The sequence below is a fragment of the Heterodontus francisci genome, chromosome 18 (genome assembly GCF_036365525.1).
Source record: "Heterodontus francisci isolate sHetFra1 chromosome 18, sHetFra1.hap1, whole genome shotgun sequence".
Lineage (NCBI taxonomy): Eukaryota > Metazoa > Chordata > Chondrichthyes > Heterodontiformes > Heterodontidae > Heterodontus > Heterodontus francisci.
In genome coordinates this window covers 22040280-22054739 of record NC_090388.1, presented here as the reverse complement: position 1 = coordinate 22054739, position 14460 = coordinate 22040280, and the positions used below count along the sequence as shown (strand labels likewise).

At 40.9% G+C, this 14460-nt stretch overlaps 1 protein-coding gene across 1 annotated transcript in view; it reads left to right on the top strand.

The window, feature by feature from the left end:
- LOC137379493 (carboxypeptidase M-like) overlaps positions 1 to 12740 on the top strand; it is a 65523-nt gene extending 52783 nt beyond the window's left edge. The window contains exons 7-9 of the mRNA XM_068050397.1: positions 4887 to 5039; positions 5318 to 5466; positions 7237 to 12740. Coding sequence (XP_067906498.1) covers positions 4887 to 5039; positions 5318 to 5466; positions 7237 to 7458 — 524 coding nt within the window. The 3' untranslated portion in view covers positions 7459 to 12740. The remainder of the gene's footprint in view (positions 1 to 4886; positions 5040 to 5317; positions 5467 to 7236) is intronic.
- The last annotated feature ends 1720 nt before the right edge of the window (positions 12741 to 14460 follow it).

Genomic DNA, 14460 nt, shown 5'->3' with positions numbered 1-14460 from the left:
ACTCAAATATCTCTGGCCTTGATAATTCCCTCCCATTGTCCTCAAGATGAGCGCCTCCAAAGTTACTCCTACTCCTGGCCTCTTTGGTGTGTCTCATTTCTATTCTATCTTCCCTCCCTCCCCCCCCCAACCATGTAAATTATGACAACCTTTACTATTTTTCTTTCCTTTCTCATCTGTTTTATGTAACCCAGCCACCTTTTCAGGTCATATGAACATACAAATTAGGAGCAGAAGTAGGCCATTCGGCCCCTCATGCCCGTTCCTTCATTCAATAAGATCATAACTGATCTGTTTATGTCTCGAATTCCACACTCCCATCTACCCCTGATAACTTTTGATTCCCTTGCCTAACAAGAATCTATCTACCTCCGCCTCCACCAGCTTCTGAGGTAGAGAGTTCCAAAGTCGCACAACCCTCAGAGAAAAAACTTTTCCTCATCTCTGTTCTAAAGGGGCGACTCCTAATTTAAAACAGTGCCCCCTAGTTCTGGACTCACCACAAGAGGAAACATCCTTTCCACATCCACCTTGTCAAGACCGTTCAGGATCTTATATACTTCAATCAAGTCTCTCCTCACTCTTCTAAACTCCAGAGAAAATAAGCCCAAGCTGTCCAACTTTTCCTCATGGCCAACCCGCTCATTCCAGGTATCAATCTAGTAAACATCCTCTGAACTGCCTCCAACGCATTTACATCCTTCCTTAAATAAGGAGACCAAAACTGCACACAGTATTCAAGATGTGGTCTCACCAATGCCTTGTATAACTGAAGCATAACATCCTTACTTTTATTTTCAATTCCGCTCGTAATAAAGGATGGCATTCCATTCGCCTTCTTTATGAATTGCTGTACCTACATAGTAATGTTTTGTGACTCATGCACTAGAACACCTAGGTTCCTCTGCACCACGAAATCCTGCAGTCGTTCTCCGTTTAAGTAATGCTCTGCTTTTTTATTCTTCCCGCCAAAGTGAACAAATTCACATTTTCCCACATTATACTCCATCTGCCAGATTTTTGCCCACTCTATCTATCTATATTGGTCTGCAACCTCCTTACATCCTCTTCACAACATACTTTCCTACCTAACTTTGTGTCATCTGCAAATTTAGCTACCAAGCCATCGCTCCCCTCATCTAAGTCATTGATATAAATTCTAAAAAGTTGAGGCCCCAGGACTCCATTCATCACATCCTGCCAATCAGAAAAGGATCCATTTACGCCTACTCTCTGTTTTCTGCCAGCCAGCCAATCTTCTATCCATGCTAATGTGTTACCCCCTAAGCCATGAGCTCCTACTTTGCGCAATAACCTTTTATGTGGCACCTTGTCAAGTGCCTTCTGGAAATCCAAGTACAGTACGTCAATGGACTCCCCTTTATCCACAGCTCATGTTACTCCTTCAAAGAACTCCAATAAATTGGTTAAACAAGATTTCCCTTTCACAAAACCATGCTGACTATTGCCGATTACCTTGAGTTTTTCTAAGTGCCCAGCTATAGCCTTCTTAATGATCGATTCCCCACGACAGACATCAAGCTAACTGGCCTATAGTTACCTGTTTTCTGTCTCCACACCACCACCCCCACCCGCCCCCCCCCCCCCCCCCACCTCTTCTTTAATAGAGGGGTTATATTTGCTACTTTCCAGTCTGATGGAACCTTTCCAGAATCCAGCGAATTTTGAAAAATTAACACTAACTACCTCATTAGTCACCTCTTTTAAGAACCTAGGATGAAGCCCATCAGGACCCGGGGACTTGTCAGCCCGCAGTTCCATCAGTTTGCTCAGTAACCTTTCCCTGATGATTGTAATTTCACCAAGATTGTAAGAAAGGGACTGCAATAATCATGGGCGATTTTAATATGCATATAGACTGGATTAATCAAATTGGCAAGGGTAGCCTCGAGGGAGAGTTCATTGAATGTATTAGAGATTGTTTTTTGGAGCAATATGTTGTGGAACCAACCAGGGAGCAGACTATTCTAGATTTGGTATTGTGTAATGAGGTGGGATTAATTAATGATCTCATAGTTAAGGATCCTCTAGGGAAGAGTGATCATAGCATGCTAGAATTTCAAATTCAGTTTGAGGGCAAGAAACTGGAGTCCCACACTAGCGTTCGGGAGTTAAACAAAGGTAATTACATAGGCGTGAGGAATGATTTGGCCCTAGTGGACTGGGCAGGAAGGTACTATAACCAAATTTTCAGATGACACTAAAATAGGTGGGATAGTAAGTTGCAATAAAGAAATAAGAAATTTACAAATGGATATAGATAGGTTAGGTGAATGGGCCAAAATTTGGCAGGTGGAGTTTAACGTGGATAAGTGTGAGGTTATCCATTTTGGTCGGAAGAATAGAAAGGCAAATTATCATCTAAATGGAAAGAAACTTCAGCTTCGGTGCAGACGGATCTGGGTGTCCTCGTGCATGAATCGCAGAAAGCTAGTATGCAGGTACAGCAGGTAATAAGGAAGGCAAATGGAACTTTGGCATTTATTGCTAAAGGAATAGAATACAAAAGTAGGGAAGTGGTGCTGCAACTGTACAAGGCATTAGTGAGACCGCACCTGGAGTATTGCGTACAGTGTTGGTCCCCTTACTTGAGGAGGAATGTAGTTGCATTGGAAGCAGTTCAGAGGAGGTTCACTAGATTGATTCCAGGGATGAGGGGTTAGTCTTATGAAGCGAGATTGAGCAGTTTAGGCCTTTACTCTCTCGAGTTTAGAAGAATGAGAGGAGATCTAATTGAGGTGTATAAGATGATTAAGGGGATTAACAAAGTAGACATGTTTCCTCTTGTGGGACGAACTAGAACAAGAGGTCATAGTTTTAGGATAAGGGGTAGCAGATTTAAAACAGAGATGAGGAGAAATTACTTCTCTCAAAGGGTCATGAGTCTATGGCATTCACTACCCCAGAGTGCGGTGGATGACGGGACATTGAGTAAATTTTAAGGAGGAGATAGACAGATTTTTAATTAGTAAAGGGTTGAAGGGTGATGGAGAACAGGCAGGAAAGTGGAGTTGAGGCCGAGATGAGATCAGCCATGATCGTATTGAATGGCAGAGCAGGCTCGAGGGGCTGAATTGCCTACTCCTGCTCCTAGTTCTTATGACCTTATGACCTTAAGTCCCTCCCTTCCATCTCCTGATTTACAGCTATTACTGGAATGATTTTTGGATCCTCTATAGTGAAGACCGAAGCAAAATATTTGTTCATCCACCATTTCCTTATTATTTACTATTAACTCCCCATTCTCACTCTCTGGAGGACCAACTTTACTTACTCTTTTCCTTTTTAAATACCCGTAGAAACTCTTGCTATCTGTTTTTACATTTCTAGCTTGCTTCCTCTCATACTCTAATTTCTTTCTGCTGCTCCTGATGTCAGTTGTCCTCTGATTACTACTCCCTTGCCTTTCTAGTGTTCAGCTGTGGATTCATGCTATCTTGTGTGTCTTTCAGCTTTCTCTATAGGGCCCATTGAGCCACTTGTCTCTGCCTTGTTATAAGCAGCAGCTCCATCTGCCCAAATTCCTATCTCACTGACTTTTTCCTACCCTGTGAACCTGCTGGGGATAAAACCTCCCAAAACTCCTGCTCACCGCATCCACCAGTACCCCCCTTGAATTCTGCTGTCAGATCAATATAACAATTTTGTTGTCTGTATTTCCCTGTGATCAAGGCCCTTGGCATCAACAATCTGGCTTGGACTAAAACTCGAGTGGCCCATACTGAAGTCTTCCAACACCTTTCCAGCACCCACTCCACCCAAACAGTGGCATGGCCTGTATCACTAAGCAACATATTGTTGCTTCCCTCTACTCCTCTGACACTCCACTCCCTATTCACTGACTCCATCCCTCTCCTTGCCGACTGTCCGAGGCTGAACCAGACTATTCGCAACCTTAGTCTCATATTTGACCCCAAGATGAGCTTTCAGTGATGTATTGTGCCATCACTAAGACCGCCTATTTCCATCTTTGTAACATCACCCAAGTCCGCCCCTGCCTCAGATCATCTGCTGCTGAAACCCTCATCCATGCCTTTGTCATTTCTAGATTTGACTACTCCAATGTACTCCTGGCCAACCTCTCATGTTGTACCAGCCGTAAACTTGACGTCATCCAAAACTCTGCTACCTGTGTCCTAATTCTCACCAAGTCCCGTTCACCCATCATCCCTGTGCTCATTGACCTGCACTGGCTCTCAGTTAATCCATGCCTCCATTTTTAAATTCTCATCCTTGTTTTCAAACCTATCTATCTCTGTAATCTCCTCCAGCAGCATAACCCTCCGATATATCCAGCCTCTTGAGGATCCCCAATTTTAATTGCTCCACCGTTGGTGGCCATGCCTTTAGCTGCCTAGGCTCTAAGCTTTGGAATTCCCTCCCTAAACCTCTTTGCCTCTCTATCTCTCTTCATAAGCTCCTTGAAGCCTATCTCTTTGATCAAGCTTTTTCTCATCTGCTCTAACATCTCCTTATGTGGCTCGGTGTCATATGTCGTTTCATAATGCAGCTGTGAAGCACCTTTGGAATCTTTTATTACATTTAAAGGTGCTATATAAATACAAGTTCATGTTTCCTCCTCTGAACACCTCACCCTGTTCCACTATTCCTGCTTCACCTTTAAAATCCGATTGCTAGCAGCACCACTCCAAGCTCCACCCCAAGTTTCTCAGAGATATCTTCCCTCTGAAATGAGGAAGTCCTCATCCACTGTGATTTCAATGACCTCACCACCACATGCTTTTTCAACTCTGAATTCACTCTCCTCCTCCCCTCCCTGAACCTTACCCTTCATATATCATAACTATTATTCAATTTATGTTGTTAACTATTACTAAATTTGGCCTTTAAACCTTTTCTGTTAGGTGGAATGCAAGACTTCAACTACATTTTTGGACAGTGTTTTGAGCTAACTGTAGAGCTGTCGTGTTGTAAAAATCCACCAGCAATGACTCTGGAAGAATTCTGGATTGAAAATCAAGTCTCCTTGATTAATTTCTTCAAATTTGCTCATCTAGGTATGTGCATGTTTTCATTTGTGCCATTGGCACAAAATTCAGCCCTGAGTTTCTAACTGGTACCTATCTATTCTGCAGCATTAGATGCGCATGTTTGGAGAATTGTAAGTTGACAAGCAGAAACTATACCACAGCTATACCCTTTTCCTAAGGAATATTGTGGTAAGCATTATGCACACAGTAAATAGTTGAAATTGGTAATGACCAAGGAGATCTCAACAGCTATCCATGCAAATCTACTTTATAATTTATTTTTACCAATATCTCCATTTATACAGGTATAAAAGGGCAGGTTCTGGACAGTAAAGGTGCTCCCATAGAAAATGCAATAGTGGAGGTTCAAGGCAGAAAAAACATCATTCCTTATCGAACTAATAAATGGGGAGAATATTACAGACTCCTGTTACCTGGATTATATACCCTGAATGTAAGTCAATTTAATTACTCTTGTGCCCAGTCACATTTGTCTTGCGGTATTTTGTTGTATTTATAATGAATGCAGAAAGACACAGGGAACAACAATGCAATTCAGTTCACCTTGGGTAAAGATGAGCTGCCACTCAACAGATAATATTCATTTCAGGGCAATGAAGCATTTACTCTGAGACGTTTCACAGACTTTGTACTGTAATTTTCAGTTTTTTAAAAGTATCTCTATATAAACTGGTAATACGTGCAAGGGAGAATGTCCCGAGACACCCCCCCATGTTACTGGCAGGGCTTTGCACATAGTGGATGGCTTCATGAAAGTTCTAGATGTACTGGCAGTGGCATGGGGTCTCAGAAAATCACACCCAGAATATTGAAATGCTAGTGCTAATTCTCTTAAAAACACTTACGGATCATATGCTTTGCAAAAATATCTGTAGCCGTCATCCATAGATTCCTGCAGCACAGGAGGCCATTTGGCCCATTGCGCCTGTGCTGGCTTTTTGAAAGAGCTATTCCATCGCAATCATTTTTCCACTGAAGAAACTGGGTTTACTGTGTCTATTCCTTTTCCTCAGAAAGATGAGAAAGTGGCATTTGTCAGTGAGCTATGATGATTTGTATTATTTTGTTTTTGGAAAGTGCTTATATACGTACAAGCAGGTAGCACTGAAAACAAATGGAAAATATTCACTAGTACAATGAAGATCTTGAGATTAACTGAAGTGAAATGGGTTTTTAAAGTCTAATTCTCAGTTTAAAAACAAGAAACTGCCGAACAGCAGTTTGAGCAAAACATTTCAGCTGGACTAGTGTGTGCTTTCTCTCAGGTTTTGAAGCCTTTGCTGTGCTACTTTCAATTTATAATGGGTTGGACTGTAGGCAACCACAGCATTCCCAGCATGCAGTGAGCAGTCATGATCTGAAAAAAGCTGGCTTAATTTTAGGGTTGTATCATATGTACAAGAACAGGAAAAAAATAATTGGTCCATCCAACTTGTCTTATCCAGCTTACACGTACCATCAAACTGCCATCACCCACAAGTCTCACAATCCTCTGGAGAGGCAAACAGAAAAAAAAAATCTTGGGGAGAGTTAGGACTCACGAAGGAATCTGAGCGGGTTCCGGAAGTCTACATTAAATGATAACACCAGTGGCTTCCGGCCTCATATACTTTCTATAACTCAATGTCTTGCACACACTGTAACTCGTCAAATCCCTTTTTTGAAGGCCTGTAATGAATCCAAGATTTACAGTGTTCTTGCAATCTGTTCCAAAGGCTGACAATTCTCTATGAAAAAGAAATGCAGCTTGGCATCTATCTAATGCTATGTTTTCTTATTTTGCACTGATACCCCCTCATCCTCCCTATACAGCTCATAAACAATGGCTCCGTATATCCAATTGTATGGGCTGCTAGCCCTGACAGATACTGATCTGTGACTAATAAATGACTGGCAGCTAGGAATCAATGCATACATTTTTCAAATATTAAAGCAGAAATAAGAGGGAGATCTGTTGATGTAAGCAAAGGGAATAGGTCTTTGTTTAACATAAAACCTGCCCTCCCATTTTTTCTTTTAGCTACATGTGCTGAAAATCTATTCATCCAAAACAAAACGGTGCAAAGCTTTCAGATTCAATTGTTGAAATTGTTCTAAATCATGTGTTGAGTGCTTTACTTGATCTCAAAGGAAAATAGCTTGTTTATGATTATGATATAATAGAAAACTAACAAATCGAATCTTTTAACTTTTTCTCTTCAAGGTTACTGTGCCAGGAATTGAATCAAGGACAACTGAGCTGCAAGTTTTTAATAACCTGGCAAATTTCTCGGCACTGATCTTTAACTTTAATTTCAATTCTATTTTTAGACATGCGACATCTCTTAACGATGATACTTATCAACAATATAATACTGCTAGCAGAATACAACAAAACACAATTTTTTTGATATCTATTGTGTTTTGCTCCGTTTTAATTTATTAGCTAACGGATAGAGGTGTTTTGATGCTATATCTATAACCGATCTCTAAATCCTGTTACATAAAATCTGATCAGACTGTAGTATCCTGCTAATTATAAATATTAACATGACAATCAAGATAATTTAGAACTGATAGTTTGAATAATAAGTTCATTTTAAAATCTGGATAAGATCAAATTTCATCTAAAAGACAGTATTTACAGAAATATACAATATTACCATGGATTTATCATGTTAGTTTAGCTGTGACACCATGACATAGGAAGAATTCTCAGCAACCACAACCCGAGTACTTATGTTATCAAAGATCAAGACAAACAACGCTAGCACTATCTGTAAGTATCTGATCGAGAAATTTGAGAGTAAAGCCATGTGCTATTGCAGAATTTGTTTGTAAGAACTTGGGAAACTTTATCATTTAATGTTTGAAGTCATGTTTAAGATGCTTTGTTGAACATGGGAATGTTTAACATTGGGCCATTAAATTTGAAAAGAATTCCATTCAACATTGAGTATCAAATTTTGTAAAACATTGAAGGACTTACATTGAGCTTACAGCACAGAAACATATCATTCAGCCCAGTTGGCCTATGCCGACATTTATCCTCCACACGAGCCTCCTCCTACCTTACTTTATCTAACCATATCAGCATACCCTTCTATTTCTTTCTCCCTCATGTAGTTTTCCCTTAAATGCATCTATGCTATTTGCCTGAACTACTCCATGTATTAGCGGGTTCCACATTCTTACCACTCTTTGGGTAAAGAAGTTTCTCTTGAATTCTCTGTTGGATTTATTAGTGATCTCTAGTTTTAGACTCCCCCATAAGTGGAAACATCTTCTCTATGCCGACCCTATTAAACCTTTTCATCATCTTAAAGACCTCTATTAGGTTACCTGTCAGTCTTCTCTTTTATGTAGAGAAAAGAGCTTCAGTCTATTCATTGTTTCCTGATAAGTATATCTTCTCAGATCTGGTATCATCCTTGTGAATCTTTTTATTTTGCACATTCCTCAATTACACAAATATCATACCAGAAATGTTGGGGAACACAGGGCTTAGTGAGAGAGAGGAACTGAAAGAAATCAGTATTAGTAGAGAAATGGTGTTGGGGAAATTGATGGGATTGAAAGCCGATAAATCCCCAGGGCCTAATGGTATGCATCCCACTTAAGGAAGTGGCCCGAGAAATAGTGGATGCATTGGTGGTCATCTTCCAAGATTCTATAGACTCTGGAACAGTTCCTACAAATCGGAGGGTAGCTAATGTAACCCCACTATTTAAAAAGGGAGGTAGAGAGAAAGGAATTATAGACCAGTCAGCCTGATGTCAGTAGTGAGGAAAATTCTAGAGTCCATTATCAAAGATTTTATAGCAAAGCACTTGGAGAACAGTGGTAGAATGGGACAGAGTCAGCATGGATTTACGAAAGGGAAATTATGCTTGACAAATCTATTAGAATTCTTCGAGGATGTAACTAGTAGAGTTGATGAGGGGGAGCCAATGGATGTGGTTTATTTGGACTTTCAGAAGGCTTTCGACAAAGTCCCACATATGAGATTAGCATCTAAAATTAAAGCGCATGGGATTGGGGGTAGCGTATTGCGATGGATAGAAAATTGGTTGGCGGACAGGAAACAAGGAGTAGGGATAAATGGGTGTTTATCCGAATGGCAGGCAGTGACTAGTGGGGTACTGCAGGGATCGGTGCTAGTACCCCAGCTATTCACAATATACATTAATGATTTAGATGAGGGAACTAAACGTAATATCCCAAATTTGCAGATGACACAAAACTGGGTGGGAGGGTGAGTTGTGAGGAGGATGCAGAGAGGCTTCAGGGTGATTTGGACAAGTTGACTGAGTGGGCTAATGCATGGCAGGTGCAATATAATGTGGATAAATGTGAGGTTATCCACTTTGGTAGCAAAAACAGGAAGGCAGATTATTATCTGAACGGCAATAAACTGAGAGAGGGGAATATGCAGCGAGACCTGGGTGTTCTCACTGAAGGTAAGCATGCAGGTGCAACAGGCGGTAAAAAAGGCAAATGGTATGTTGGCCTTCATAGTGAAAGGATTCGAGTACAGAAGCAGAGATGTCTTGCTGCAATTATACAGGGCCTTGGTGAGACCACACCTGGAATATTATGTGCAGTTTTGGTCTCCTTATCTGAGGAAGGATGTTCTTGCTATAGAGGGAGTGCAGCGAAGGTTTACCAGACTGATTCCTGGGATGGCAGGACTGACGTATGAGGAGAGATTGAGTTGGTTAGCATTATATTCGCTGGAGTTCAGAAGAGTGAGGGGGATCTCATAGAAACCTATAAAATTCTAACCGGACTTGACAGGATAGATGCAGGAAGGATGTTCCCAATGGTGGAGGAGTCCAGAACCAGGGGTCATAGTCTAAGGATACGGGGTAAACCTTTCAGGACTGAGATGAGGAGAAATTTCTTCACCCAGAGAGTGGTGAGCCTGTGGAATTCGCTACCACAGAAAGCAGTTGAGGCCAAAACATTGTATGTTTTCAAAAAGAGTTAGATATACCTCTTGGGTCTAAAGGGATCAACGGGTATGGGGCGAAAACCGGAACAGGCTACTGAGTTGGATGATCAGCTATGATCATAATGAATGATGGAGCAGGCTCGAAGGGCCAAATGGCCTACTCCTGCTCCTATTTTCTATATTTTAAGTCTCTATTTTATAATATGGAGACCAGTATTTTTCACAGTGCCAAGCAACCAGATAATATTGATACAATTCCTGCCTTGTGGTGGGAAGCTTTCAGTGTGATGAACTGCATTTTTACAGAACAAATTGCAGATGCAAGAGGAATAGGATGTTGTAATACACCAGAATTTCATCATCAAAAACACCAGAATTTCATCAAGAGAAACAGTTTCCTTTTATTCATTCTCAGGATGTGGGTGTTGAGTGCTCCCTCTAAGCTGCACAGCAGCCCAGAGGTTCCCACACAAGCTGAGCACAAGTCGGCCTCTTTAAGTTATTGCTTGTGCTCAGCTGCATAAAAAAATTTAAAGGTCCAGAACACTTAAAAGTATAGGCCACGGACAACAAAAAAGAAATTGGAGGGGATATTGGTTGCAGATAAGCTTCACCTTTATTATCCATCGCTGGTTGCCGTGACGTAGTGGTTTGATAAAACTAAGTGACTTGCTAGGCCACTTCAGAGGGCAGTTAACAGCCAATGTTGGGAAAACAAGGCGCCCGTCCGTGGGCTTGTGATGGCGGGGGGGGGGGTTTGGGTCCCTCCTTTGTGAGCAATTCGTGGCACACAGAGGCCCCCCCCCACCAGGAATTACTGTAACCCCTGGAATCCCCTCCCCCGGACCAAAATGTCAACCCACCCTCGTCGGGGCCTTCCGGACCGCCTCAGTGACCCCGCCTCACTATCTCGGGTCTGGAATTCCAACACTGGGCCTGTGTCCGCGGCCTCTGCAGTTCTGGCAGTGGCCACGGCTCCTGGTAGCGCTGCTAGTACTGTTGAGCTGCCAGCACTGTGATTGGCCGGCAGCACTTGGGGGGTGGGATCTGTCCCTATTAAGCGTTTAAAGGGATGGGGCTACTGCCTCCTTAAACTTTGACCCCAAAAGACTGGAGGATTACTCCTGGGGTAAGAAAAAATGCAAAAGCGGGGCTCCCCGCATCTTTTTTGCCCCGCGCTGGGACCCAGCCTCCTGCATAAAATCCAGTCCTTGGTGTGGGAGTCATGCATCGCCAGACCAAGTAAAGGCAGCAGGTTTCCTTCACAAAAAACATTAGTGAAGCAGCTGTGTTCTTAGAACAATTCCAATAGCTTATTACTTACTTTTACCACCACCTTTCTCGACCCCTCCACTGTCTCTAAATTGTCAGACTGCTTGTCCAACATCCTGTACTGGATGAGCAGAAATTTGGTCCAACTAAATATTGAGAAGACTGAAACCATTGCCTTTGGTCCCCACCATAAACTCCACTGCCTAACCGCTGACTCCATCCCTCTCCCTCACAACTGTCTGAGGCTGAACAAGACTGTTGTCAGTCTTGGCATCATATTTGACCCCAAGCTGAGCTTATGACTACATATCTGCACCGAACTAAGACCACCTATTTCCAGCTCCATAACATCGTGGGACTCCACCCCTACTTCAGCTTATCTGTTGCTGAAACCCTCAACCATCCCAAATTGTGAAACTGAATTCAATAAATTTTGTCATTTGTAGACTGGCACTAGAATAAAATGACCACAAAAGCAGCTGGATTGTTGTAAAAACCCATAAGGTTTATTAATGCTGTTTCTGATCTGGGTTACATGTGACTTCAATTCTACACTACATGGTTGATTCTCTTTGAAATGGCCAAACTGCGCAGTTGTAAACTAGGGATGTGCAATAGATATGGCTTGACCAATGATGGCTGCATCTGTTAAAGATTAACAATCATTTAGAACTTTTCTACTTGTATGCTTATCAACGTGATTCAGTTTCTGATGCCACTTTGAGTCTATGGAGAGATTGGAAAGAGAAGAGCTTAATTAGATGGGCAAGTTTATTTTACTTGGCCTAGATCAACTACTGGCAGTCCCTAATCTGAGGAACCCAAAATATGCAAAGACTTGTGCCATCATTTCAAGCCACTGTTAGTTGCTGTGGGCAGGAAACAAATTATACTGGTCCACGTGCACTGCTGTCAAATCAGAGGAAAAATGTGCCTTTTAATACACATGCAGAGTCATGTTTGTCTAAGTCTAGTCACCAGTGACATTTTTACTTTTAATGAAGAGCTGACTGTCATGTTGGCTCTTTGCTAACATTAATAATTTTAGAATGGTCCAGTGGATGGTGTTGGTCCTTAAACTTTAAAATTAACACTTCAGTTATTAAAGTGATGTGAAGCTCCTTTCCTGAGTGGATCTTACATCTGAAACCAAATCCTGAACTCATCCTAGTTCAGGTGCACTAATATTGTATATTTCACACAGATGATGTTGCTTTCCAAAATGTACAGTGTAAACGCACCATAAGAATAGGAATACATTTTGTTAATACACCTTGTGGGAACAGTTGGAATTCAATTAAAATAATCTATTCTAGTGTCACTATGATTAATATATCAACTGTTAATGGTATATAGACTCTTATCAATTATGAATTAATTTTATTAAATTTTCCCATTATGCAACATATATAATGAATTGGATGTGATTCTAGTTTCAATATGTTAATATTGTAAACTTAATTTACCTTGTTGATTTGAAAAGGTGAAAATGTTGTTTTGTTCAAGCTAAAATAAACATTCATTATTTACTTGTATTCATCCTGTACTGAGAATTATTTTTTGGAATAGAGACATTCTCTGAAGATAACTGTGGAATTATGTGCATTTGTATGGATTGCTTCATTCACAATTTTAACAAAGGTTTTCACCTCTCTGCCCCTTCAATCTTTCCATGCAACACACTCTCTTAGGGGTTGTTGACAAATGCCTCTTTGAGATCTCCTGAGAATTGTGCAAGAATAGTTTGAGAAGATACATCAGTTTGACTTTTCCATCCAGTTTCTGGTCTGGGTGGGGGATTGGAATAGTAAAAGTGTGCCTGGCTTTTGCCTGAATTTAGGCTAACTTGTGGATGATTGCCAGTGCCAACCTTCTCCCACAATTTACAGTCCCAATGTTGTACATCTTATAATGGAATTATGCGATATCAGAAACAAGTCATTATAAAAAATTATGTTAAAGGCTGGTGTGCAGGCATCTCAGAGATCATCAGGCCAATCTTTGTAGTCTTAAAACTGGAATGGCTTTCAAATAATTCAAAGAAAAATTGCTCAAGCCTGTTGCATGCCAGTCTTTTTCAGTTTCTTCCAGACTTTGGAAGTTCAAGGAAAAAGATTATTGCTTAATTTTTTTAAAGGAAAAAGAGATTGACCAGAGACTAAATAAAGTGAAAATAATAAAAATGCAGGGGAGACAGTGGTGTAGTGGTAATGTCATTGGACTAGTAATACAGAGGCCCAGGTGAATGCCCTGGGGACACATGTTCAAATCCCACCATGGCAGCTGGGAGAATTTAAATTCAATTAATAAAAAGAAAATCTGGAATTGAAAGCTACTTTCAATAATGGTGCCAAGAAACTATCAATTGTCCTAAAAACTCATCTGGTTCACTAACATCCTTTAGAGAGGGAAATCTGCCATTCTTACCTGGTCTGACCTACATGTGAATCTAGACCCTCGGCAATGTGATTGACTCTGAAATGGCCAAGCAAGTCACTCAGTTGTCAAGGGAGATTTGGGATGGGCAACAAATGCTGGCCTTGCCAGTGATGCTCATTGTTATGAAATGTTAAGTTATGAAATTTCCTTTTTAAGCCAACTTCTCCAATTTCACAATTATAACACAATAATTTTACCACACTGAGTATGTTAAGTCATTGAGTTCTTAATTTCAAAATCGGACAATAATTGTTCAAAAAGTTTGCTTGTTGCTTTGTGACTAAGCAGGATTGCTGAAGGGGATTCTTCCCCTTCCTCCTCCCTCCCCCATAACAATTAGTATTACTTCTTTTGACAATTTTAACCAAATAACACCACCTCCATGCTAACAGAGATTAATAATTTCAGCAGCTCACAAATTTTAAAATGGAATAATTTTGCATTCATTTTGAAGCATTTGATTTTCTTTGTTATACCCGATATGGTCTTCTGGCTCTAGTTCTAGTGAAAGATTCTCAACATGGCTGCCAATCCTCTCACTAGGAACAGGAAGGGTAACCCATTTAATTAGATAGAGTATAAGAGCTTTCTATGGCTCACAATCCCCTTAAAGTTAAGCACCAAGGTTTAACGGAACAAATCACTGGAATTCTTAAGCTGTAGATTTTGTAGCAGTTTTTTATTCAGCAATGTTATAATTTTCTTTAAATACGGGTTACTGTGGTGCTAAACTAATGGCATGATGGTACAGCCACAATGCTTCAACAGCAGTGCTATGAAGCA